The sequence below is a fragment of the Symsagittifera roscoffensis genome, chromosome 3 (genome assembly GCF_963678635.1).
Source record: "Symsagittifera roscoffensis chromosome 3, txSymRosc1.1, whole genome shotgun sequence".
In the NCBI taxonomy this organism is placed as follows: Eukaryota; Metazoa; Xenacoelomorpha; order Acoela; family Convolutidae; genus Symsagittifera; species Symsagittifera roscoffensis.
In genome coordinates, this window is record NC_087064.1 from 11,704,082 (window position 1) to 11,731,296 (window position 27,215).

At 34.5% G+C, this 27,215-nt stretch overlaps 2 protein-coding genes across 6 annotated transcripts in view; one reads left to right on the top strand and one right to left on the bottom strand.

Annotated features, from left to right (window-relative positions):
- Positions 1-403: 403 nt before the first annotated feature.
- Positions 404-5,541, bottom strand: LOC134842505 (uncharacterized). Of its 2 annotated transcripts, none has more exons than XM_063858881.1 (5): positions 5,247-5,541; positions 4,911-4,991; positions 4,531-4,699; positions 3,824-3,968; positions 404-598 (listed from the first exon to the last, which is right to left on the bottom strand). In XM_063858881.1, the coding sequence occupies exons 1-5, from the start codon at positions 5,279-5,281 to the stop codon at positions 567-569; spliced, it is 462 nt and encodes a 153-aa protein (XP_063714951.1). In that variant the 5' UTR covers positions 5,282-5,541; the 3' UTR covers positions 404-566. The 2 variants fall into 2 exon arrangements, with proteins under 2 accessions (XP_063714951.1, XP_063714952.1); XM_063858882.1 differs by having other exon boundaries at positions 5,265-5,539.
- The window catches only part of LOC134842503 (probable serine/threonine-protein kinase DDB_G0282963), a 40,152-nt gene continuing 17,501 nt past the window's right edge, over positions 4,565-27,215 (top strand). Inside the window, exons 1-5 of one of the 4 annotated variants that reach the window (XM_063858878.1) lie at positions 4,565-4,680; positions 13,719-14,313; positions 16,956-17,354; positions 20,862-20,915; positions 26,151-26,243. In XM_063858878.1, the coding sequence (XP_063714948.1) occupies positions 13,981-14,313; positions 16,956-17,354; positions 20,862-20,915; positions 26,151-26,243 (879 nt within the window). In that variant the 5' untranslated portion in view covers positions 4,565-4,680; positions 13,719-13,980. Of the gene's footprint in view, positions 4,681-13,369; positions 14,314-16,955; positions 17,355-20,861; positions 20,916-26,150; positions 26,244-27,215 lie in introns of those variants that run through there. The other 3 variants (XM_063858877.1, XM_063858879.1, XM_063858880.1) reach the window with 3 other exon arrangements.

The following is a 27,215-nucleotide window of genomic DNA, read 5'->3' on the forward strand; positions in this document are numbered from 1 at the left end:
GATTTTCCTGCACTTTGTACTTTCCTTAACACTTCCCTAATTAATGAAATTTCTAAATTTTTTCACACGGTGAAATGATGAAGAACAATGTAGTTTTTTCTGTTTGCTTGATAATTTCTGATTTAAACAAAACTGCAAAATATTGTTCATGAAGGTAACCCAAAGTGTATCAAATCTCAAGTTGCAGAAAACTGCAGAATAATTTTTTTCTGAATTATACTGGAGTTGATTAGTATTTTTCTGGCCTGGTTGCGCTCAAAAGCGTTCTAACGCAGCTCATTTATATCAAGATTCTTGATGCTTGTAATCTTTGCCGCCTAACAGTAAAAACTACTGAGCTGTGAAAAGCTTGTTGTTTTCTTTTTTCTTGTATTCTTTCTGTTTCATGGTTTAAACAAATAAATTGATTTCCATAATATAATTGACTTGGTGTGATGTAATATTTCAAACAAATGAAATGAGTTCCATAAATGACTTAGTATGATGTATTATATCAAGCTACTCAAAAAAGTCAATGAACTTGTTCTCAATCCGGCCCAGTTTCATTGGTTGATATGTTCGTTTATTCACCACATGTCCTTCCAATTGCATCGTGCACCTAAAACAATTGATTTAAATCTAATTGCAAATGTGAATGGGATCATTTTTTGATATTTTACACGAGTCGAATCACCGGATAGCCGATAAATAAGTTCATTCCCGGAAAGGCGAAAAAATTGTTCCCGGATTGCCCAAATTTTGTTGCTCCCTGCTGAGAGCTGGAAAATATGATTCACTCAAAGCCAAAAATCATTCGTTGAAGTTTGTGAATTCTCGCTCGTATCATTTAATAAAGAAAGTATATCTCTCATTATAGTCCTGAATGACGAGTAAATTATAGGCCTTCAAAATACACTAATTCTATAATTAGGAAGAGGAAGGATCGCTTCAAAACAATAGAAAATTTGATGGATCTTTTTTATTGGGTCGAATAAATTTGGGCTATACCGAACGCTTTAACGATCTTATTTTGAAAAAATTTTCTGTGCTTTCTTAGTTCCTCTCAGAAAACTTTGATACTGCTGTTTTTTGGTTATTAACTAGATAGATAAATTTCGTTCTGGATAGCTAAAAATAATTGCCATCGGATTGTCGAAAAAATTTTGTCATCGGATAGTCGAAAAAGATATTGCGTATCAAAGTTCTAGTACTCGCACTTTTTCGCTATCTAATTCCATAAAAGTAAAGCTATTTTACACAGAAAATGTTTTAAGTATATTGGATTTTTGTTAGCTTGGTCTCGAAAAACAATTTTTTTTCGGGTGGCCATGGTCATTGGCACGTAAATTCATAGAGACTTCCGGCCAACCAGGATGTTAACCGGGAGTTTAACGTTCTGAATAAATTTTGTGACGAATTTGCTTTTATAGTCATATTTTGTTTTGATGCGTATTTTTTTTCGACTACCCGGGTATGCCGCCTTGTGGGCACCCACCGTCATCGTCTCAAAACTCTAACAGACTGCTTGATCTCCCCATTTTTCTCTATTCTAAATTTGAAAGTAGTAAGAAATTGAATCAATTAAGAGTAATGAACTTAGTGAAAACTCTTATGTAGATCTTAACGATTTTTTTTTGTTTATTAAGGAAAAAGTCTGAAAAATGCTCTAATAACTACAGATGTGCATTCACACTTATTAGTGCTTTGAATGCACTTAGATTTGTATGCACTTTCTTAGTTCAATTGAAATGGGAATGCGAACATGGAAATGGCGCAAAAATGTGAATAATTTTTAGTTTCGAAAGTGGAGTTTAATTTTTAGATTTCCAGCGGAATAAAACTTTATCCGTTGATCCAGTTTTCTTAACTTGGGTTAATGTTATCAAAAAGTGCCAATCATATATTGTTTTAGAAACTCAAAGAGCTTAAAGGCCATCTATTTTTTTCTTTGAAATTCGAAAGTTGAGATTTTTAACTGTTTTTCTGTTTACTTGCGTTCGCTACTCTTTTCCAACTGTAAGTGGCGCTATGTTTTATTGTTTCTTATCAATGTATCTGAAATAAATTTTATATAACCGCTGTTCCTTATCCTCTTTTTCATTGACTATTTTTTCTAAAATTTGCATGCTCCGCTTATGTAAATCATCAAATTTGTTAGGAGTGGTCCGAACATTTTGATAGTTCAAAAGCATCGAAAGTGCCTTCTTGTCTGATCTTTCAATAATCCAATCTCTGAAAAGTTTTAAAAGGAACTTTGGCATACGATGTTTATTCATTTGCACGTTGTCAGAAATATGTTAAAAAAACTCATAGGCGATTAATGTTTCAAAATTTTTTCGATAATTTTTCCCGTTTCATACAGAAAATTATTGAGTCTAACTTAGTGATAGTTAAATTTTAGCTAATAAGGGACGTTGTTACCCTTGCGATCAGCAAGGGTATTGCAATCGTTTACGAGACTTTTTCCCCCGTAAAGAACTTTGTTCACAGACTGGTCAAAATTAGAAATGCTAAATTTAGGTTCATTTCATAGTTAATTCAATTTTCTTTGCGTCTCCGGCACTTTTTGTGTGGAGGTAACGAATACGCCTGAGATTGCGAAATTCCTGGGTTCGAATCTAACCCAGGTCTACTTATTTTTTTCCAAACGGGAAATTGTGTTTTTTGTTGTGTGCACAATTTTCCCTGTTTTTCATTTGAGCCTTTTTTTTTACTTCTGCTGTTTGTAATTGTTGCCCTTGACTTCGTAGATTTTTTATTTTTTTGTTTCTTTCATTTAAAAACTTAATTCTGCCGAAGTGATTTCGGCTTGATTTTAATAGGCTTTGTGACCTATTTTCTAGTCTTTCAAATGAAACATCGTTTTCATGCTCCCCTCTGGATCGCACAAAATTTTCAGATATGAAATCAATTTTTCTATTGGTTTCTTCTTTTCTACCGGTATAATGATTTATGTCGTTATTTTGGCCCGGTGTTTAATTTTTAATTTCTGTAGTTTTTTGGTAGATTTTTTCAGTACAAGAGGGTAAATATAGTTCAAGGTTTCGTGGTTTTTATACTAGCCAAAACAATTCTTTTTAGAAACGGAGAGTTTTTAAAATGAAAAAAAAATGCATTCGATTTAAGTTTTTCCGGAATCTTGATTAATTTTTTCTGAAATGAAAGTGACGCAACAGTTTTAATAAGTTAAGAATTTTTTTGAATTTCTTTTCGACATGAAGGGTTTCTGCTCGGGTTTTTTCGGCTTTGTTACCGCTTGGTAACTATAGACTCAAATCCAATCAACCATCTGGCGTAGAGGTAAAAAAACTGCTTTAGACGGCAAAGATTTGCGTTTCGAATCCGTCCGGGACTTTTTTTGCAAACTAGAGTTTTTTTGCTTTTTCGGACTCGTCCGTCTGTTTATTTTTGTCGGCTTAGTTCCCCTAGATCGATGCTTCAGCTGTTTTGCAAGTTGCTGTAAACCCAATGCTTGAGTCGACAAAGCCCGGGAGTTCGATTTCTGTTGAGACTTGTTTTTCTTGCATATAATAATTTTTGGCTGATTTAGATTATTGTATGTCTGCTTATTTTTGTCTGCTTATTCCGCAGAAAGGAATTTTTTGAAAACTTGGCTTCTGTATAGCATTCCCAAAGCTCAATGTAGAGTTTATAATGCTGTAGGCAGTTTTAATCCGGATATTTTGGGCTTTTGTTGCAATTTCTATTGACAAAACCGATTTTTTTCCGTTTGATTTTCATAGTCATTCATATTTGTATCGCAAGTGGTGCGAAGCTCAGCTTCGCCTCTGTGTAAAATGATACCAAATTGTGTGCGCGCTGCTGAACTGGTTAGTTTGCTTACCTCTTGAACATCTTTTGCTTTTGTGTGAAATGAGCTCCTTTGGTGTGTCTGAATCATAGGAACTATCTATCCATTGATAGTCTGCTACTGGTTGTGAGTCTACAGGAGCCATGTTTGCCCTCTTGACCTGGTCCGCAATCAGCGACTAAAAATAGTTTCAATCATTCCTGTTTCATTATCCATTTTCTAATTGATTAATAAAATAACTAAAAGAAATTTGAAAAAAGTTAGAATCTGAAAAAGTACGAGGATCAATGATAAATTTGGAGTAGTTTCGAGCTACTGCTCATCATCATCATCTTAAAACACACAAAAAAAGTATCTCGTGAAAAAGTACTAGAGGCAATTAAACAAACTAACTTATAAACAAACACTACAAAAACTAGAAGACTTATTCTGAGGCTATACACATTATACAGAAAATTGATGTTTCGCAAGTTGGTCAGGGACGCCTAAAAGTTTGAATCAGAAAGTTCATTACATAAATATTTTGATAACGAAAAGAATATACTCTTAGGAAAATTGTAGTGTACTGACTAGCTTCCCGTTAAAAGTTTCCGTATGTTCTCTTTCGAAATCTGAAATTTCATGAGTTGCATTTAATTCTGTTATTCATTTCAGATAACAGCAATGCTACTTCGGGTCTGTTTCTATTTATGTACAATGTACGAAGCTTGTTGCAGTAATGCTTAGCTACAACTTCTTACCTCGAGTCGTTTCCATTTCAAGAAGTTGACTGCATGCGAACTGCCGGAAGATAAGAGTCGAGTGTCGGGCTCAGTCCAGTCGAACGATTGACTGTATGTCGAGCCAAAACACACGAAACATGTGCCAAAAACGAATAGCGAATAGAATAAGTAAGTATTGCTCATTTTTCTACAGAAAGTTGCCTAAGTTATTCAATAGCAGTAAGCCGTTTTTGATGCTTCGCTTCTAATTATATCTATGTTTTGAAGTTCCGTTATTATATCTATGTTTTGAAGTTCCGTTGAATAAGATTTTTAATTTATTTTCATCATTTTTTAATAAATATTTGATTGCTTAGCTCAAAAAACAATTTTTCTGCTTATATTTTTAAGCAACTTTCTTGTATATTTTGTCTGTTCTTCTGTGAAAGAAGTTTTGCAAAAGGTTTGCGGCCCTTTTTGAGGAATGGTTGCTAGCTAAACTGAAAGTTAATAAATAATAGTTTTTTATCACTCAGTTTAATCACAAGTTCAGGGGTAGTCTGAGCAGTTTTCAGTTGTCAATAAGTTTCCAAATCGAACCTAATAAATTATTTGGCTTGTTAAGGTAATTTTTTCACTATTTCGGATTTTTTATCACACCTGATTTTTTTTCAGTGGTTTTTTTATTTGTTTTTCATTATCAAAAAAGGATAGCAACTGTAGAAATGTTCTCCTAATAAGCTCTCGGGTCAAACTGAGTGGGCTTTGTTAACTTAGGACTGTTGTTCATCAGCTGATATTGCTGAAATGCCTATCTTTTACAGGGACAGGAAAGCGAGAGAGTAGTTGTGGCCAAAAAAAGTGTTTTTAATTGACACTAAGCTATTTTAATCTTGGATTATTAAAGTTTGAATTCAAAGAGTCAGTTCACTGATTTTAATAACGTTAATGGCGTCTAAGAGCTATGGATGCTTTTTCAATTACTGCGCAGATCACAATAGCAAACATATTAAAAACACTCTTCCTCGCTAAGTCGGACGGTTTCTGCTTATTAGCAGGATTGATTCTTCTGTATTTTGGAAGCGATCTGTTCCGTTACTACGAAAATTGAAATAAGTTGTTTTTCAGTAACAAAAGATTTAAACAGAATAAAAGATAACTACCTGATGAGCGATGAAAGGGAAAAAATTGTTGTTACTCTTTTTGTTGACGTTTAAAGTTTTGTTTCCCCAGCAGGAAGCGAATCACTACGAGGAAAACTATTTCGTTTATAAATGGCTTTTAAGTTTTCTCGTAACTGTAAATATTTCAAATGCAAACAGCACTAATTAACTTTTTACTTGAAAATTACATTTTTTTTGAAAAAAGCGGCTCAGTTGTCACATTATTTTGCTCCATACCAAACTGTCCGAATGTGCCCGAGCGCATTGATGTATATTTTGATATGGTCGATGATAAATGTCAAGCGCACACGCCTCGTCTGGTTGAGGAATATATACCAAACGTTTTTCGAGAAACGCAGTATCTAAAGCAAAAATTACAAAAACGAATTTCAGAAGTAATTGATTAAGAGTTGATGAACGTAGTTCAGACTCTTATATAGGTCGTGATGATTTTTTTCAGGAAAAGTCTAAGAATGCTGTAATAAAAAAGAAGTACATTCATACTCATAAACGCACATATGAATGCCCTTGGGTATATATGCATTTTTGAGGTAAATTGAAGTTCGATTGCTAGAAGGTACGCAAAATGCACTCTCCAATCAGGAAAGCTGAAATGACGCGGAAAAAAAACGTTATCAATTTCTAGTTTCAAAATAGGATTTTAATATTCAGTTTTGACAAACGAAAAAAAAACTTTTCTATCGATCCAGTTTTGCTCAAATTGAGTTCATATATCAAAAAAAAATGTCAATTGTTTTTGGAATTCAAAGAGCCATTTAAGGCCATATATTTTTTGTTTGAAGTTCAAAAAACAAGTCAATTTTTCTGTTTTTCGACTCTTCTCCAACTGTTTGTTGGCTATGTTTTTTTTTGTCAACCGTTTTGATTTCGTACCAATTTAAGTAGTCTTTCTTGCTATTTGTTTTTATTCAAATCAGCTTTTCAATAGTTTTTCGACTTTTTATTTTGTTATCAGAGCGTAATAAAATTTCCTTATAGCTTTTTGGTTTTAATGCAGACCAAAAGTTTTGCTGCCATAGAAAATAGATTTGATTTCAATGTAGTGTCAAATCGATTTTTTTAGTGTAAATGAACGAAGTGATTTCAACTTATTTAGGTTTTGCTAATTTTTTTGTTTGTATGTTTCATGAAAAAATCTCAATATAATCTAATAACGAAAGTATTGCATTCATAGCTATTAATGCATTCATGAAATGCACCTAGGTAAATATGTACTCATTGAATTTCATTCAAGTTCATCCGCAAAAAGTTCGCAAAGTTTTCGATCATTTTGTTTTTCGGTTTTTAAGAGACAATGAACGTAGCTCAGACACTTATCTAGTTCGTGATGATTTTTTGCTCTTTCAAGAAAAGTTTTAAATTTGTTCAGCCTCAATTTTTTTCTCAGTTTGAATTTTGATTTCTTTTTAAGTTTTTAACTTTTACACTTCCGCTGATTAATAGTGGAGCTTGCCGGCCCTTTAATAAAGGAAATCAACTGTTCCTTTGTTAAAGGGCCGGGGCAAGCTCCACTATCAATCAGCGGAAGTGTAAAGGTCACGAAAAACGTGACTTCTAATTTCAAAAATTCATTTTAGTTATCAGATTTCCCTGCAAAATGAAAGTTTTACTTTTTGATCCAGTTTTTTCAAATTGGGTTGATTTAATTCAAAAAAATGCCAATCATAAATTGTTACCGAAATTCAGAGCGTTAAGAAACCTAAAAATTGAATTGTGACAAGTTTTATTGGCTTAAATGCCACAGTACGGAATTATCTTGTGATGCAAGCTAGTATCGTGGTAGCTGCAAGGATTGTTCACTGTAGTCAGGAGCGGATTTAGGGGAATGGAGGACGTCATATGGAGGGGAATGGAGCGCGCAATATATACTAAATTTAATATACTAAATTTAAGGGGGGAATTTTGCCCAAAACGGACTTTTCAGTGCTTTGTAGCTCGGAATATCAATTTGCTCGACCTGAAAAAAAGGTCGACAAAATTTTGAAGCTTTTTTGAAAATCCGCCACCCCTTCCCTCGAGAAAATCCGAGATCCGCCCCTGACTGTAGTTTCAGGTGGATTTAAAACTGAAATTTTAAAAGCAAAATCAGTTTTTTTTTCTTCTAAACTGATATCTGCCCAAAGATTGTTGGCTTTGCTTCTGCATCATAAGTTTTGATCCACTGCTTATTTATAAATCGATGTCTTGCTTGACATGTTCGTCTATAATTCCTGTTTGTTGATGAAAAGTTACGAGATTGTGGTTTGTTTTTGAGACGCTATGGATTTTTTTAGTTTTTGTTTTTCTCAATAACTTTTTTTTCGATTTTCAAAAAAAGAGTATCAATAGAAAGATCGCTTACTCCCCTGTGTGCCTGTAAAATTCCCTAGTCTTGTTTTAACCTTACTACATTGTCTACGTCCTTCGAAAAAGGCTGTGGGGAGAATATTTTACCCTTATTTTAAGGTTTTCTATCGTTTTCTCAAAAACTACCCTCTCAAATCTGTGATTTTGGGTTCAATAAAGAAAATGGTTTGTGGGATGCTCCTTTTTTAGCAGCTTCTCCATAATTCTTTTACGCAAAAAGTTATCGTCCTCAGAAAAGTCAGAAGATTTTTTGAAACTTTCGACTACGATCGAAAATTCCGTCCCAAATTTGGTTCAATCCAAAGAGCGAGCTGTGGGAAGGTTCCCTTCATGAGTGGCTACACCCCAAGTTTTCTTATCGAAAAAGTAATGGCCCTCGGCAAAGTCAAGATTTTGATTCTGTGACTGTTCTGAAATCATTTGATTTTTCTTTTCGAAAATTACGCTCCCAAATCTGAAGGTTCAATCCAAAACGATCTCTGGGAAGCTCCATGGAATCAGTGGCCACGCATTTTTAACACAAAATGTTATGGCCCTCGCAAATGTCATCTTTTGGTTTTCATACCGTTTTTCTCGAAAACTACCCTCGCAATTCTTTGTTTTTTGGGTTCAATCGAAATAACAGGCCTTTGAGTATCTTCTGCCCAAAAATTTTGGTTTACTTTCATCTTATTGGGTAACGGATTTAATTTTGTCGGCTTTTTTACCTCAAAATTCGTTCTTTTGAGGGTTTGACATTGAACTTTATTTTGATAGCTCAAGGTCGAACCCACGAGGACCCCATTTGAAAATCGTTTTTTATTTTCGTTTTTCTAGTTCAATGGTAGCATCGTTCAAAAGCCTATTTACTACTTCTGAGCGCCATGCTGTTTAGTTTATTCTCGTTTTATTGCAAGGATTGCGGAGCTCAGATTCACTTCTGTGTTATGAAGTTCTTTAATGTTTCCAGTTAAAAGGAAGACTTCAGATAGGCAAGGAAAAATTATCTACCAAGTGTTCAAAGTTCTTCCATTTTTTCAGAATTTTGAAAGCTTTATAAGATTTTTGATTTGCTGCATGAGAGTAAATGTCTTGTAACTGGGAACTAGTTTTTTTTTCCTGTAAAGGCTGACATGCTCACTGCTGGCTGGCAGTCATGCTGCTGATATGCAAAGTTACGTGAAGGCTGACATGCTTGTTTTCTTGAAAATTTACTAAAACTGACGTGGTTAATGTTGGGTTGTAATCCAGGTAGTTTTATGATTCCTAGTTTTCGTCTAATTTTTTACTGGCTCAGTTTCCGTTTTTTTCTCAGTTGCAAACTATGATATCTGATATCTGAGGTTTTTCATTAGCCTACTTCCCAAGTTGCAGGATCATCTTCTGACTTAAACATTTTAAAAAATAATTGAAAGGTGATCTATAGTTTGTAAATTTATCAACTCTGATTTCGAAAATTTTCTTTTGTAAGTAAGAATCGATTAACGTTGTTCACACCTAATTCGCTAGATTGTCCCGTTATCCGTTTTTTCGGATTTTTTGTTTTAGTTCCGTCGGCTCATTTGCCGTTTTTTCAAAATGACTATTATAATATGTGGTACTTTTTTCAAGTAAGTTTTTTCCTTTGCTTGAGGCTTTTTTCATCAAGCGGTTTTTTCTATAATTGAAAATGCTCTGTAGTTAGTAAATGTACCATTTCTGATTTTGAATAATTTCTACTTTTTTTCGGCTAAACGAGGTCTATGTTTAAGTTTATCCATCATATGTTGCGTAGATTTAGCGAGGACTTTAAAACGCATTTGCGTGTTTCAGGAGGGATGAACTGTCAAAATTTTGTGTTTTAAAGTTTGAAAGCTCTACATTGTTTAAGACAACAGTTTCGTTTTCAGCTTAACAATGGTCGACCCATTTTTTTTCACCTTAGTTGCTTTTTGTTCCTTGATTCTCAAGGCTGGTTAGAGCTGTTATAAACATCAGCCGAGACATTTCCTGCTATACAATATCGTGTAATGCAATGTGTTGATTGTATCGCAAATGTTGCAAAGCCCCGCTTTTATTTTTTTTTTACTTTTAATTCGTACAATTGTTACTAAATTGAACGTTGTTCTATAGTGCATAAATTTACTAACTCTGATTTAAATAATTAAACCAAGTTTTTTTTTGTGAAACGGACGCGGCTTATGTTATATCGGCTAAGTCAATTTGCGTTGTTTGCGACAAATGCGTAGTTTCAAGGATAGTTTTTAAATGCTTCGGCATGTTTCAGTTTGGATAGGTACAAAAATGATTCTTACACCCGCGGAGCGTAGTGTCTTATTACGGTATCCAGATTTTTTTGCAACCAAAGTAGCAGATGAAGGTGCTTATTATTTGGTGACACTTCTGCTTTTTATATTTGGTTAATTTTTGCTTCATAGTCGTACATTTTAAAACCTGGCTCATTGGTGGCTAGTTCATGTCGATTTAAAGCAGATAACATGAAAATGTATGTGATTTGCTTTTTATTATTTTGAGACGCTAATAGAAATTTTTGCAATTTTCGGTAATGGCAATTTTTTCTAAACATTTAGTATAACGATTTTCAAAAAAGGTTTAACAATGGATAGACTGCTTACTACCCTGTGTGCTTAGAAATTCCGTTGTCTGCAACGTTTGTTGTCTCGCTCTTTCAGTTGAAAAGAATTTTCGACCGATTTTTTTTGGATCGTTTGCTTTTTCTCGGAAACTACCCTGATAAATCTGAGATTAAGGATTCAACTCGAAGACCGTGTTTCGGGGATATCACTTGCATAAGTTGCTACGCCATAATTTTGGTAGAAAAAGAATCTACTCAAAAATAATCAATTTTTGAAATTGTGCTCGTTGTTTTTGCAAACTTTGACATTTGGAAATTTTTCGGTATACCCAAATATTTCGCCATAGTTTCCGCTCAGTCATTGGTTCTCAATGTTTGTTAAGGTGGTTCATGGACATCATCTTAGACGTAGTTACGAAATTTTTGTTGATAATGTTTTTTCGGCTTGATTTTTCAAAAAAAAAAATGAGTTGCTTCTTTCTATTGAATATATTGTAATGTAGTGTTTTAAATTGTATCGAAATTGTTGTGAAGCTCTGCTTTGCCTCTGTGTTTAGGTCGTGATGATTTTTTTTCTCGGAAATGTTTTAGAATGCTCTAATTATTTACTAATAAATGCATTTATGAATGCTTCTAGGTATATATATGCACTTTCGCTGTTCAAATCAATTTCATCTGCTCAAACTTAAAAGGTTGTGTTCTCCAAATACGAAAGTGTAAAGGTCAAGAAAAACGTGATTGGTTTCTAGTTACGAAAGTTGAATTTAATTTTCGAATATTCCAGCGAATTAAAAAAAAATATATATTTTGATCAAGTTTTCTCAAATTGTTTAGTTTTTATCAAAAAATGGCAAACATCAGCTGTTTCAGAACTTCGAACCGCTTTAATGCCTTTTTCTTTGAAATTCGAAAGTAAAATTTGATCAAAAGTATTTCCGTTTTTTTTCTGTGTACTTGCCTTTGTTGACTCTTTTCCAACTGCCTCTTGGCTATGTTTTAGTGGTATCACAAGTGGTGCGAAGCTCCGTTTTGCCTCTGTGTTCAATTAGTTTCTTATTTTTGGTTAACAATTCTCGTTTGGTTGCTTTTAGTAAGCATTCTGATCCCGCGTGTGATAATCATGAATTGCGTTTAATCCAGTTTTCATAATTTGGATTACCTGTAGCAGAAACAGTGTCTTTTTTCCTGAAATTCAACTACGATTTAATTAAGGCCATCTATTATTTTTTGAAATTCTAAAGTTCAATTTTTGACAAAATTAAGCATTGACACTGAAAATATTTTTGCATTGACACTTTCTAACGTTCCTTTAGCCATGTTTTTGTTCAATATGTTGCCTTGTTGTTCCGACCGCGGAAAATGGGGAGGAACTTTGTATTCGGGTGTGTTTAGATTTTTTCTCTTTGTTGTCCACGCAAAATCAGGTACCACAAATAATCGTCGGATTGGGTCGAGTGATATTTATTAAAGCCAATTTTTTTCAGTGTCGAGAAAAACGGGTTTGAAATTTTTGATTTTTGGTCTAATTTTGAGCTAAGGTGACCGTATACGCATATAATAGTTCATTTAAGCCGCGAAAACTTAGTTATACTCAAGTAAAGGTAGTTTTTGGAGTTTTTAGCGCAATTTTGGTAATCAAAAACTTAAAGTTCAAAAAAATTTTCAGCAAAATTTTTTTTTCGTTTTTCAAGTCATTTTTCTTCAAAAACAGTTTTCCAGTTAACCTCTTTTACTATGACTCTCAAATACTCCTACCTTATAATTTTTCGTTTTATCACAACATGCAACAAATCTTTTTATCACAACATGCTGAAAGAACGACACCAATTTGATTTAAAAAAAAATTTTAAGACTGGTCGGAACTTTCTGTGCTATTTGTTTACTCAGTATTTATTCTTTATTCATTTTTTTTCAGAAATCTGAATAACCCCGTGGCTAATTTTTTCATATCAACTAAGTCTAACAAAACTAATCTTTCCTTCGCCTCCTAAAAACGACAAGAAAGTGAATAAATTACCAAAAAAAAAATCAAATTGGCACATTTTTGTGGTACATTTTTGCCTGTTTTTCAGCAACTGCCTACTCCAAGCTATAACAGTTTTAATTCTCTTCGTATTAGAAGTATTTCTGCATAGATACCTCCTAATATTGCTCGTTCATGTCGTATGGCTGATTTCTGGTGCTAACTTTTTTCGAGATTTTGATCAAATTTTTTGTTTTTATTGAAAAAAGTTTTCATTTTTCTTGTTCACATTGTTTAAAAAATTTTCGACACCATCATTTTTCCTTGTAGTTACTCTGTTTCTTAATTTGAATTCAGTGAGCCTTTTCCGGGGAATAACAACGTTTTTCTTGTAGCGTCGTTCTGTGTATTTTTGACTGTGCAATAACAACGCTCTGTGTTTTTTGACTGCGTAATTTTTCAAGTTGGTATTGGTGCTTAAAGCATTGTCATAAAGGTAGTTACAAGCAACTCCTTTGGGGAAAATATTACTAACCGAATACCTCCTAGCCACGTAATTTAAGAGACCTATCTGTTTAAAAAACCATCGGACTTTTAGTTCCGCTGGACTTTTTTTACTCCATTGCTGATTGAAATGTCCCTGTAGTGTTGTGCCATCCGTAGGCGGCTGTACTCGATTGGCTCCAACATGGAGCTGTATTCTAACACAGAGAAAGAACACAGGATAACATACAGTTCTTCTTTTCCTCAATTTTATTTCACATACCTGTCTTGCACGGAATCAAATGTGCTTCCTTACATGTGCCTCTATTTTATTCTATAACTCATGTTCTGTACACTGGAATGGAAAAGGAAACAACTGAGGCTGACTTGGTTCACTTGCGCAACGCATTATTGCGAACAGTCGTTCCTCTGTGTTGCCTTGTGTAATTTTGCTGTAATCTAATGCCTTTTTGCCTCTCTTGTAGTTTATGATTTTGCCGTGGAATTGACCACGCACCTATTCATAGTATTTTCTCCCATTCTGTTATTGTCCAATAAATTTTTACAGTCTGGGCCCAGTCATTCGATTCATTCATTATTGCATTGTAGTCGCATAACGACAGGGTCGGATCATAGAACATTAAGTTGCCAAAGCCACCAATTTAGAAGATTATCTTACTGTTGTTGTTTGATTTAGGGCAGCTCACAATTGTAATAACCTAATCGGAATAGAAACACGGAAGCTCATTCGGCCAGAACGAATTGCCAAGTACAGACCAACTGTCGAGATACTTCCTAGTTTTCCTGATTCTTTTTATTTAAACGAGCTTGGTGTCAATTTTGGTTCTTTTTCTGCTTGCGATTTACGAATTGGCTAGTCTACTTATTGTGTCACTTACTGATTTGTAACACTGCCTTTTAAACTACAAAACTTGACGACACAGAAGATCGAATAAGTAATGAACCAACATTTGATTGCGACGCCCTTGCCAATGCCGCCCCCTCCTCCGCCCTCAATGGGGGGACCGACCGAGCGGAACAGTGATGCAAATAATAAACTGGCATCTAAAGATTCCAGTGGACTTAACATTACAGGTTTCCACGATCTGAACCGAATCAAGACCGAGTTTGGTCACGTTGCCGAGACCCAACAGAAGTCGGCGTCCAATCAGAATGCAGTGGAGTTGATGAACGATCCGGCGAGGAGAGGAGATACGAGGCAGAACTTGTCATCGGCGTCGTCAATAATTGACGGAATCGGAATCTCGGCCGCCGAATTGATCAAAGAGGTGGTAAGATGAATTATAATTGAATTTAATTAAAAAAAGAGACGCACTTTATGTCTCATACAGAGATCAAAAAAAGTCAATAATGCATATTATTTTTTCCTATCATATCCTTGTGCGTTTTGTTTTTGCTTGATCAAACTGGAATTTAGACTTTTTTCGGGTTAACTTGTTTAACAGAATCATCACTTGTAACTTGGTTCATTATGAATTCAAGTTTCTATACGTTCTCGGTCAACTTAGCCTGCAGGTAACGAATATGCCTGGGACGGCAAAGAAAGTGGGTTTAAATCTGACCAGGACCTGTTTTTTTTTTCAAACAGGAATTATTTTGTTTCAAATAAAATCGTCGGCCGCTTATTTGTCTGCTTTTCTGTTGTCGGGTTAGTTGTCACATCTTGGAATCGTTTTTTTTTGCTGCGCGCATTTTTCTTTAATGTTGCATTTAGTATTTGATTTTTCCTACTATTTATTGTTTTACTTGCCTTGACTTCGTAGTTCCTCCTTTGTTTTTTTTTTGTTTTGCTAAAAAAAATTCCTTGGCCCAAATTGTTTCGACCTATTTTTATTGGCTTAATGACCTAAGTTTTGGACTTCTCAAGGGAAACAAAATGTTAAAACTGCCCTCCGCACTATTCATACTGATTGTATGTTTTACAAATTGGTTTGCTGAAATTTTCTTTTTTCGTTATGGAAACTTAATTCCAAATTTTTTTGGAAAAGTTTTAGGTTTCTCAGAAACTTCTACTGATTTTCAAAAAAGGGGTATCAATTGAAAGACCGCCTGCTCCCTTGTGTGTGCCTTCACTTCCCCTAGCGTCTCTTGTTTTTTGAACCCTCTGTCTACCGCCTTCGAAAAAGCCTGTGGGGGAATATTTGACCCGTTTTTTTTTGTTCGTTTGTAAACTTTTTTTAATTTTCTCGAAAACTGCACTGCAATATCTGAAATTTTGGGTTCATTTCAAAGAACGGGTCGTGTGAAGCTCATTTGCTTATGCGACTTTGCCAGAATTTTTCTGACCCCAAAATTTATGGCCCTCAGAAAAGTCAAACTTTCGATTTTTTGACCGTTTTTTTTTACAGTTTTTGTTGAATCTTCGAAAAAGTCTGTGGGGAAATATTTGACCCATGTTTTTATTTTTCGTGCTCTCGAAAAGTAATCTTATTAAATCTGAGTTTTTGGTTTCCTTGAATAGAACGATTTTGAAAAGCTATGCCTAAGTGGCTACGTCCAATTTTTTTACACAAAGTTATGGCCCTCAGAATAGTCAAATTTTTGATTTTTGAAAGTTTTGTGAATCATTTAGACTTTCCTCGAAGATTAACCTCCCATTTTTGATATTGTTGGTTTAATCTAGATAACGTGTAATGAGAAGCTATCTTGCATTAGCGGCCACACAAAGTTTTTTTAGACAAAACTTTATCGCCCTCGGAAAAGTCACACTTTTGATTTTTTGACCTTTTTTTTGAAAGTTTTTTTTTCTCGAGAACTACACTCCCAAATCTCAGATTTTGGATGCAATGGAAATCACAGGTTACTTGAATCCCTTCTGCAGAAGCGGCTATACCCTATTTTTCACATAAAAAACTATGATTCTCTGAAATGTCAAAATTTTGATTTGTTGACCGTTTTTTTCCCGCTAAGTATCCTGCCAAATCTGATATAAGTTTAATCAAATTAACAGGTTGTTGAAAGCCTAAATTTATTATTGACTATGCCCAATTAGTTTAAGAAAAATTGGTTTCAAACAAGTTAAAGTTCTGAAACTTCGACAGTTTTTGGGGACCTTTTTGACTTTCCGCGAAAATTACCCTGCTAGTTTTCAGGTTGTGTTCAATCGAGAATCCTAGCTGTGGTATTTTTTTCTAATTAGGCGGCCTCAACCTGCTTTTTGCTGAAAAAGTTATGGATTTTGCAAAAACTTTTGGCCGTGTTTTAGAAACCTTATAAATTTTCGAAAATTTACGCAATCAAATCTGAGATGAAAAGTTCAATTGAAAGAATTGGTTGCGATAATTGTTCCTGCAGAAGCGGCGACTCTCTTATTGATTTTAAGAGAAATTTTATATCCTTGGAAAATTGATTATCTCAAAATTTTTACCTTTTTCTCTCTTATTTTACTAGAGTAAGAACTAATGTTTTGGTTAAAGTCCAATTTTCGAAATCACGTTTTTCGTGCCGCATCAGTAAAGCAAATTCATCCAATATCAAACACATGCCTCCAGCATTATCTGGGAGCCTAGTTGTTTTTTATGGAGACATACTAAAAATTGGTTCACTTAGTTTTTTTCAACATTTAAAATTTTTTATGACTGTATTAAGAAAAAATTGAAAAGCTAAATTTTCAATACAGGTATAACACGATTGAATAAAAAAATGATTAGCAGCATACCTTACATCCATATAAGGATGTAAGGGAAAGCACCTTCCTCGGGATATCGATACCATTACTTCCTAAAGAGTGTCCCTCCCTTTGGTTCTATTTCTTAAAAAAATCTGAAATCCGCCCCTGCCTACTTCATAAAAGTGTCGGAACTTTATATTCTACTTGCACAATGACCGCTCAAGCTTGAGGGCTCAGCTTGGACTTAATTGACGATTCATTTCTATTTTTTTCGTTACCGTCGAATTTAAATGTAAATTTTAGCCGGAAGATTACTACAACAGAAGCTCAGTTATTGACCACATGCGTGCAACAGATAACAACTCTGTGATGTCAACTCAAAATGCATCTGTTGGAGATGCGAGACAGATTGGGGCAACTATAGCCCACTACAGTGCAAATCCAACGACCGCTTCCTCCTACAGTAATAGCAGTAGTATAAATAACAATCAAAATCAGAGCAATAGCACTAACAGCAGTATAACAAGTGCAATAATGGGTAATGGTGGGGGTGACTCGGGGTCAACTGGGACGGGATCAGTGGGAGGGAGTGGGGGTGTCAGTCATCACCAGAACCTGTTGCACGACACAGGGAACAAGCGACTGCATGTGTCCAATATCCCTTTCAGATACAGAGATCCTGACTTGCGCGTCATGTTCGAAGTAAGTAGTTTGTCTTCATTTTTTAAGTTAGAGTTTTGTGTACAAGTATGATACCTTGGTATGTAGAAGTTAGAAGGCTCCCTAAAGATAATTTTAGGTTCACATTTTTATAATTTTGGACGAGACTCAACTATCATAGTTCAACGATTCTTATGTCGGGATTATGTTGATCACATAACGGTGATAAGCATACTGGCCGAAAACAGTGATAAGCATACTGGCAGAAAATAGTGATAAACATAGAAGCAGAAAACAGTGATAAGAATAGTGGCAGAAAGCAGTGATAAGCATAGTGGCCGAAAACAGTGATAAGCATAGTGGCAGAAATCAGTTATAGTTATTAACATACTGTACGAAAACAGTAGCGGACGCTCTAAAGTTTGATTTACATCAGCTCATCTGTTTTTCTTTGGCCTAGACGCAAACTTGGGTTGCTCTGTCTATTTTTATATACTGGTCTCTAAAACTGAATATTTAGTCTATAGCTTTCTAGTAGTCTTAGGTAATTTATGAGTGAACTCTAAATAAAATGAAGACTACTTGAAAGCTATAGACTAAATATTCAGTTTTGTAGACCAGTCTATAAAAATAGACAGAGCGACCCAAGTTTGCGTCTAGGCCAAAGAAAAACAGATGAGCTGATGTAAATCAAACTTTAAAGCGTCCGCTACTGTTTTCGTACAGTATGTTTATAACTATAATTGTTTTCTGCCACTATGCTTATCACTGTTTTCGGCCACTATGCTTATCACTGTTTTCTGCCACTATGCTTATCACTGTTTTCTGCTACTATGCTTATCACTCTTTTCTGCCAGTATGCTTATCACTGTTTTCGGCCAGTATGCTTATCACCGTCATGTGATCAAGATAATCCCGACATAAGAATCGTTGAACTATGATAGTTGAGTCTCTTCCAAAATTATAAAAATGGGAACCTAAAATGATAGCATTTTTCCCTTTGATACCATTTTTTACCCAAATCTTGCCACTGAGAACTAGACTTTTTCGATTAAAAACTTTGTTCACAGGACTTCGGATGTCCTCAGACTCCCGACTGATTATACCTATTCATGGGAGCGGTGGTTACGTCTCCGCCTCTCTATCGAAAGGTCGGATGTTTGAGGCCCACCCTGATCCGTGCTCGTTGCTTGAGCGTGAGGCAACATTACCCAGCCCAGAAAAATAACCAAAAAAATTGCATGTAATTCTTAAGCAAGGGCACAACACCGGTTCGCCGCGATGAGCTGTTCAGCAAATATGATGGCCTTTTCCTTCGTGGATAAATAGTCTGAATTAATTAATTCATTCATCAACTGGAATAATTTGAGCATCATTTACTTTTACATATTCTCTCTATTTACACAAGAAGGCTAGCAAGCGTAGTGTACAATCTAACTCTACTTTTTTCCAATCATGCATAGCATTGGTATTTTATTAGCATCTATAGCTGCGTCATTGTTGGCAGTGTTAGCAAAATTTCAATGGTCCGTGGCGCAGATGCGAGAACGCGAGTCTCCAAAGCTTGAGGTCGCAGGTTCAAATCCGACGCAGCAAAGTTTTACTAATTCGTGGTTTCTTTCTATTTTTTCTTATTTGATGTTTTTTTGAGCTGCTGCTTGTCGTTTTCTCTTTTGTATTTGAGAAGTGTAGCTTCGGCTCTGTGTCGAAAATTGTTCTTATTTTGGTTCTAGATATACAAAATACAAGGCATTTTCTAATTGAGTTATAATAATAATGTTTATTCGACTACAAAGGCTCAGATGTATATTATATCGGCTTAGTCGCCGCATATTGTGTCATTTGCAGGGCCACATTTTTGGGGCCTTAGTTTCGTGATAATAGAGTTTAATTTTGACTTTAATTCTAAATTGTTTGTAGCGCCTGTTTTATGACACCATTTTTCGGCTCAAGGAGCGGTACTCTTATATTTAGTTAATTTAACGCTGACAATTGTCTTTCGGCATGTTTTTCTCAAAGTGATTTTAATTCGAGCCGAATTCTGAAAAGAAAATTTCAGATACCAAGCGTATTGCAATCGGGTAAAAGACTTTTTCCCGCAAATATTTTTGTTCACAGGGCTTATCCCCTGAAGACCTCCACAAGCCTCAACTCCTGGAGCCCTTAGTTTAATTTTAGTGCAACAGACATTTTTTGAGCAATTTTACATTTTTAGTAACCGTTCTGTTTTACTTTTGCAGATTAAGTGTCTTGTCAAAATATTTTTTTCATCTTGGCTGTACAATTACCAACTCCGTTTTTGTTCAATTTCCCTTCTCGTGTTTTTTAAATTCTTTTTAGGCCCAAAAGGTTTGAAGGTAATTTAAATTGGACCAGTAGCCTCTTTTTGTGCCATTTGCCTGCAAAAAAAATATAGTTTATGCAAAGAGGGGATTTATAAACTTCGAGTTTATATTTTTTGTACTGCTCAGGTTCTTACACTTGCGAAGCGAGTGGATTAGTACGAATGTTCTTTTTTTTCAACCTAAATCGCAAATAGTGGTGTCACTTTTAAGGCACCTTTACAGCATTTTCATTGCATATGCTTTTGCATTCGAATAGTAATAAGTTCACACAGTTGATGCATTTTTAATTCATCAAATGAACCGAAAAAGCTATTTGTTTCAAACAACATAATAATGACTAAAATTCGATTCCAGAAGTTTTTAGTCAATATATCTCGCAATTTTTTGAAATGCATAATTATACATTTATACATAATTTGGTTTATGCGTTGCAATTTTTTACTTGCAAAGTTAGTGTGGATGCCTTCAGTTTGTTATATTCCAAATAATTACTTGAAAAATTGAGTCTATTTGTTTTTGGTGCCATTTTTGATGAATGGCATTGGTGATTTATTAGCATATGGGCTGCTTTGTTCGTGACAAGTGTTTTTCAGTTGTTAAGCTTGCATGGCGGTGTAGATAGTGCGTGAGACTCAAAATCTTTTGATTGCAGTAGGTCGCAGATTCGAATACTACACGTAGCCGAGCTAACTCGAGGCTTATTTCTACTCTTTCTTATTTTTTTTTGATAGAGCTGCTTTTTGGTCGTGTTCTTGCAAGTGTTCGCGAAGCACAGCTTCGCCTCTTTGTAAGACATCTATCTTGGAGCGATTAAAGCGAGCAAAGAACGTGAAAGGCAATAAAATGGTTTTTTTATCCCTGGAAAAAAGCTTTAGTATTGCAAAAAATGGCTCTGAAAAGTGGCTGGCTATTCTCGTTGTATGATAATGAACTAAGCTCAAATTTCATTTATTCTGAGCTCTTAAAGTTAAGATATTTGTTGACTTTTGTTTAAGCTGAGCTGAGAGCAGTTAACAATTTCAATGACAATCGTTTATTTCAGCCAGATTTCTTCATACGATTTCAAGTTCACACATGCGATTAGCAAGCGTTTCACAAAAATGTATAGTTTTTTGTTCAAAGCAGCACCAAGTTAGTTGATGCTGCTTGTACTTTTCTCTGTGGAATATTTCTATTAGAATCTAATTTGCTATGTTTTGTTTAGAAATTTGGACCCGTCACAGATATTGAGATCATCTTCAACGAAAGGGGTAGCAAGGTATTGTACAATTTTGATGCGACCAACTAGTTCAAATGACTGTTGTATACCGGTAAAAACTGAATATTGATTTAAATTTGATTGGGTTTAACATTGAGTAGGCATAAGTTAGGATAGTATACGGATTACAGGCAGTCATTGAGTTCAAGTTGTCAAAAATATTTTTAAAATCTGACTAGAAATCGACGTTGCATAGGCAGTTAATAAATATATACTTAAAACATGCTGATGTGTTTTCATTAATTTCATGGAAATTATTATAACAATAATTTATTTGGACATTTTCAGTAGTTACAGGCAAGCTATAACTCGGGGATGTTGAAAACTGGATGGGAAGATGTTGAGCTTTCGAGATCTGGTAGCTTCTTTTGACCAGCACTGACAAATAATGGCCGTAGACTTGTCAATCATTCGGACACGACAAACAGCAACTGAACAACTGAAGAAGCGAGCGAGAAGAGAGAAGAAACGAGGATATTTGGAAAATGTGGATGGTAATAATGGATTTTGAGGTGATGAATGCTTAGCCATTGCTGTTCTGCTGCGCCATTGGCCCTTGTCGTCTTGTTTCGTTTTCCTTTTCCTCCAGTTACTCTTTTGCTCCATCAGCTGACTTGTATTGCGATGATTTGCATTGCCATTTTTACTACTACTACTTAGAAAAAAATCGCATTCAAGTCATCAGAGTGGCCCAAACAGGATTTTCATTATTAATTCATTTTGATTGACACTTAGTTGGAATAAATAAAAAATCAGTTTTTGCAGGTCAAGTTATTTAACGTGTCTTTTCTTATCGGAGCAGATGGAGTTATAAAAAATTAAGGGAGTTATCAAAACTGGCAAAGGTAGTCACAAGACATTAAAATACGTTACCGTTCTTGAGGGATTTGTATTGAATCTGATCCATCAAGCTAAACGGTGTTTTCGATTTTTATGTATTTTCTGTCTGATGTTTGTTTGGCCTCTCTGAACTTGGCGTAGTGATAGAAGGACCCTTTAAGGTCTGAGTTTTGTATAATGGCTACCTAATCTCTCATTCATAATAGTTGAGTTGCACCCCGTGTATTGGCATTGGTAATGGTATTCGTATTGGTATGGATGAGCAACTGGCTTTAGTCATTTTTTCACTTGTTCCAGCAACTCTGTTTGAAATGAATTGTGAGCGTATATATGATCATTATGAAGTAACAATTTGACCCGATTGACTTGTTGTGGTGACACTTGGGCTCTTCGTGTTATTGTATCGCTGTTCAAGCAACCACCACCCACCAATCTTAGTTAGACCTTACTCTACTAAACGTTTTATTTCCAAAGTTCACTGACGACGAAGAGGAGTTATATTTTGCAGACCTAATATTTAGTTTTTCAACGATGACATAGACATATGAATTGGTTAGCATTAATACTGGCATATACCAAGTTTTGACATTGATGTAAAATAACCAGTCTCAAAATGAAACGCAAAACCCAGAACTGCTTATGAAAAGGCGTTTTTCTTGGAACATGTTTGATAGTTTGGGTCCCCAAAAAACAGTTAGGAGCATCGAAATTAATAGCAGCAGCATGCGTATTTGAGAGTACTTTTGAGTGTGTTGATCCTTCTTGGAAATTGCTGCCCAAATTTGATGATGTTGTTTGTTAAACTTGGGCCCATCTATCATACTTGTACCTAGCTCTCACCATCTGTGTTTATTAGTTATTGACATTTTTAGTGCTAGTTAGTAGTGCTGTAACTGGCCTTGAGGATGATTGCGAAGCCACCACTACCCTGCTGCTGGCTCCTAGCCACATCTCGAACAAGTATCGTCGCACCTAAATGATATTCTAATGCCGCGCATATTAGCCATTCATGTACAAATTATAACTGTCATGCGTGAGACATTTCAGTTAAATTCAATAACATAGGCAGCTTTGCGTGGGGGCGTAGCGGTAAGCATGCGTGTCTATTAGCATGCGATAATAATTAGGTATGCATTCAGACGAAAAGTAATTTAGCCTAAATGTTCAATTTATTTCCCAAATCACTTGATTTTTTAAGGAAGTTTAAATGTCTCTTTCATCATACCAAAAATTCGGTGGTGCGCGCGCTATTCGAAACAAGTTTGAGAAAAGACCTTGACATTGCATAAGAATTACGTAACATGGCCATGCTAATCGAGACACATGCTAATGGGCCGGTCCCCGCTTTGTGTACATCAATCGACTGCAGTCTATATTAGTTTTTAAACGCGTTTTGGTTTGATGAATAAAAATATCAATTCCTAACAATTTTGATGTGAACGATTGAGAAAGCTTTGAATCGCTACGGTTTCATTTTGAACAAATATTGATAGAGCGAGTTTTACTGTAAACGTTTTCTAATGGGTTTTGAAAATCAAATTGTGGAGAAGTCAAGACTCATTTTGAAAGAATCTTATTTTGGCAAACTATGTTAGCTTTCCTATGAGTTTGCCGTCGGACTTTTTCAGCTGCTTTTTTTTAAATGTTGTATCTCAGTTTTATCGACTTTTTGCTCGTTCGTTTTTTCAAAACCGAAAATGGTAATATATTATTTCAGCTCGACTCTCTGCTGAAAATGCTACGATATGATACAGTGCTGATTTAAATTGACGGGACAAAACGAACAAAACTTGAATTTTCAAACGCGTTTTTCTCAATTTGGTATGATTAGACAAAAAGTGAAGAGAACAAAAGTTGCTTAGAATTTCATCAGAATTAATATGGTGCATTTTTTTCTCCAAAACTCTAAACCAAAATTTTACCCCAAAAATGGGTCATTTTGGCTTTTTTAATCAATCAAGAATTACGCTGAAACTACTTTGTTAATTGATAAGAAAATTATATCAGGACACAGCCCAACAAAGTTTAAGAAGGGTTAAATATCCAAACACTAATATAAGAGAAAAAAAATTACTTGATAGTAAATAAATGTGCTTTTTACTATATAAAACCCAGAACCTCTGTTTAAAAACAAATTTACTCAAATTTTTGGAGATTAAAACGTTCTAAAACTTTGTTGGGCTGTGTAAGAGGCTTCTTGTGATATAATTTTCTTATCAATTAACAAAGTAGTTTCAGCGTAATTCTTGACTAATTGAAAAAAGTCAAAATGACCCATTTTTGGGTTAAAATTTTGGTTTAGAGTTTCGGAGAAAAAGTTGCACCATATTAATTGATGAAATTCTAAGCAATTTTTGTTCTCTTTACTTTTTGTCTAATCATACCAATTTGAGAAAAACGAGTTTGAAAATTCAAGGTTTGTCCGGATAATATAAATCAGTACTGTACTCCCTAACATCGCTTAACGTTCGTTCGCGATGCCCGGTTTTTCGTGTAAAAAATTGTACCTACGAAGTACCTCCTGTCCTTCCGTTGTTGGATTATGAACATTTTTGTTGAAAAATAATTGGAAGACATTTTCAATAACATTCAGGTTAAGATTATTATAAATTATTATTAGCAATTGTGAGATATTACTCGAAAAAATTGAAAAAAAAAATGAAATTATTTTCAATGAGATATTACTCGAAAAAAATTGAAAAAAAAAATTGGAAGACATTTTCAATAACATTCAGGTTAAGATTATTATAAATTATTATTAGCAATTGTGAGATATTACTCGAAAAAATTGAAAAAAATTGAAGTTATTTTCAATAACATTCAGGTTAAGATTATTATAAATTATTATTAGCAATTGTGAGATATTACTCGAAAAAATTGAAAAAAATGAAGTTTTTTTCAATAACATTCAGGTTAAGATTATGATAAATTATTATTAGCAATTGTGAGATATTACTCGAAAAAATTGAAAAAAATGAAGTTGTTTTCAATAACATTCAGGTTAAGATTATGATAAATTATTATTAGCAATTGTGAGATATTACTCGAAAAAATTGAAAAAAATTGAAGTTATTTTCAATAACATTCAGGTTAAGATTATGATAAATTATTATTAGCAATTGTGAGATATTACTCGAAAAAATTGAAAAAAATGAAGTTGTTTTCAATAACATTCAGGTTAAGATTATGATAAATTATTATTAGCAATTGTGAGATATTACTCGAAAAAATTGAAAAAAATTGAAGTTATTTTCAATAACATTCAGGTTAAGATTATGATAAATTATTATTAGCAATTGTGAGATATTACTCGAAAAAATTGAAGTTATTTTCAATAACATTCAGGTTAAGATTATGATAAATTATTATTAGCAATTGTGAGATATTACTTGACAGTAATCAAAATAGGAGTAAAATGGATCTGATTTCTCCGCAGTGTGAGTTTCGGGCACCCTATATTTTCTGCATGTGCAACATCGATTTCTTTTCACTTAATTACTTCCTTGAAGTTTTCAGTGCTGACAAAATCAATCCAACCCTACTCAAAACCGAAGATAGATCTACAATTGCATCCAACAGGCCAAAAGACGAGTGTTGATATACGGCAATTCTCTGAGGCTGGAAGAACCGAAAGCACGAAATAATGTTAGCCAATCAGAAATCAGTATCCAAAAAGACGAAATAAATCGCCTGGAAATTAAGTCAATTTTTGCCAGTTTAGAGGGAGTTGAACGGCTGAAAACTTTCGCGCCTTCGGTCCTTCTGTCTTCAGGATAGCCCATGTAAATCTATAGCACTCATGTAATGGCTCAGCTTGGTTGCGCATCCACCTCTTGCTAAAAACAACCTCTTGTAAAACAGAATTAATAGTTTTGATGCAAAAAAAATATTGTTTTCGAACATATATGTCCCAAAAAAATAGTATCTCGCACTTGCTAAAAGGGCTTCAGCAAGTATACATAACTTAAATTCAAATAAAATTGGATAATTAGATTTGGTTTTGTCTTGAACACAATTGCCTTGGGAGTTTTTAACTTTACGTCCGGAACGCAGATGTCTATGCACTGAAACAGATATCGAAAACATGGTTCGTAGTATATAAGATATGAACACCAAGTGAGAACGAATTTCCTTCGGTCCAAAATAAACTACAATAAAAAATTATTAATCAGCAAGAGGTGAAATAAACCAATATCTGGAAGCAAGCTTTGGAAGGCATAGAAAGCTTGATTGATGCTCATTTACATGTTATGCCACCTTAACCCAGTCCAATGCGATTCAAACTGAGCCCACAAATCTAATTAAAACAGCAATAAAAAGAAGGTTGAAGGTTTTGATGAGTTCACCTGATGATGATGCTGATAATGATGGTTAGTGTTGTTTTGTTCTATTTAGGGGTTTGGGTTTGTTACTTTCATAAGTAGTGCTGACGCGGAGAAAGCACGGGAAACGTTGCATGGCACGTCAATCGAGGGACGCAAAATAGAGGTGTGTGGTTTGTTCAATTCAATTCATTCGACTGCTAAACACTTCGCTTACGTATCCAAAAAGATTTCACTTGCTTGCTAATTAGTAATACTGACCAGCACTATTCTAGAATGTTCTAGAACCTTGCCGACCGGATGGTTTGTTTTCCTGTTATCAGTCTGCAAAATAAGATATAACCGACAGAAAGTGGTTCGAAATGGTTTATGAAGTGGTTTGACGCAATCCTCATCAATGTTCACTAAGTTAGTTTGAATGGAAAAAGATTTTGCAGTGCAGTCTTTTTTCTTGGAAACAAGTCATTCAGTTGGGCGGAAAATGCAATCGATTTTTGACAAAAAAACATGAAATTTGCATGACATTTTAGATGTTTGAAACTCAGAAGCTAATGAAAATCATTGTTGAAATTGTGTTTAATCACAACTGAGTAAATAGACAGTTAGTGTATTTTCGCTTAACATACCCGCGAAATTATTATTTTGATTTCAGTGCATGCGAGCATGAGGACAACAACTGGCCTCGTCAGTGTCAAAAAAATTGACCAGAGTCATTAATTCAAGTTCAGCTGGGCATTTTATCAAGTTTATCTAATGTTACTCCATACAAGTTGAAATTGTAAATTGAGAAAATATAATCTAAAAAGTTTTGAATTGCCAAAAGTAAGTATTTGAAAAGCTAACCTGGGATTACAGCTTGATAGAATGCGCAGCAAAAAATTTTCATTCGCTGCTAGAAATAATTTTTAATTGCAGGTTTTTGAATAAATTTCAATGTTAGACAGACAAAATAAATCGAAAACGAATATACAATTTTCTTAACTTTTTTTCTGCAGTTTTTCACTCAGTTATTTTTCAATTAAGAACAATCTGAACTTGCAGCACATGAAAATTTCTTTGTCAAGTCGAAATACTTTCGGATGCTTATGTTACGTTTTTGTTATACTAGATCGCCCGTTGTTCATTTTAAAACTGTTTG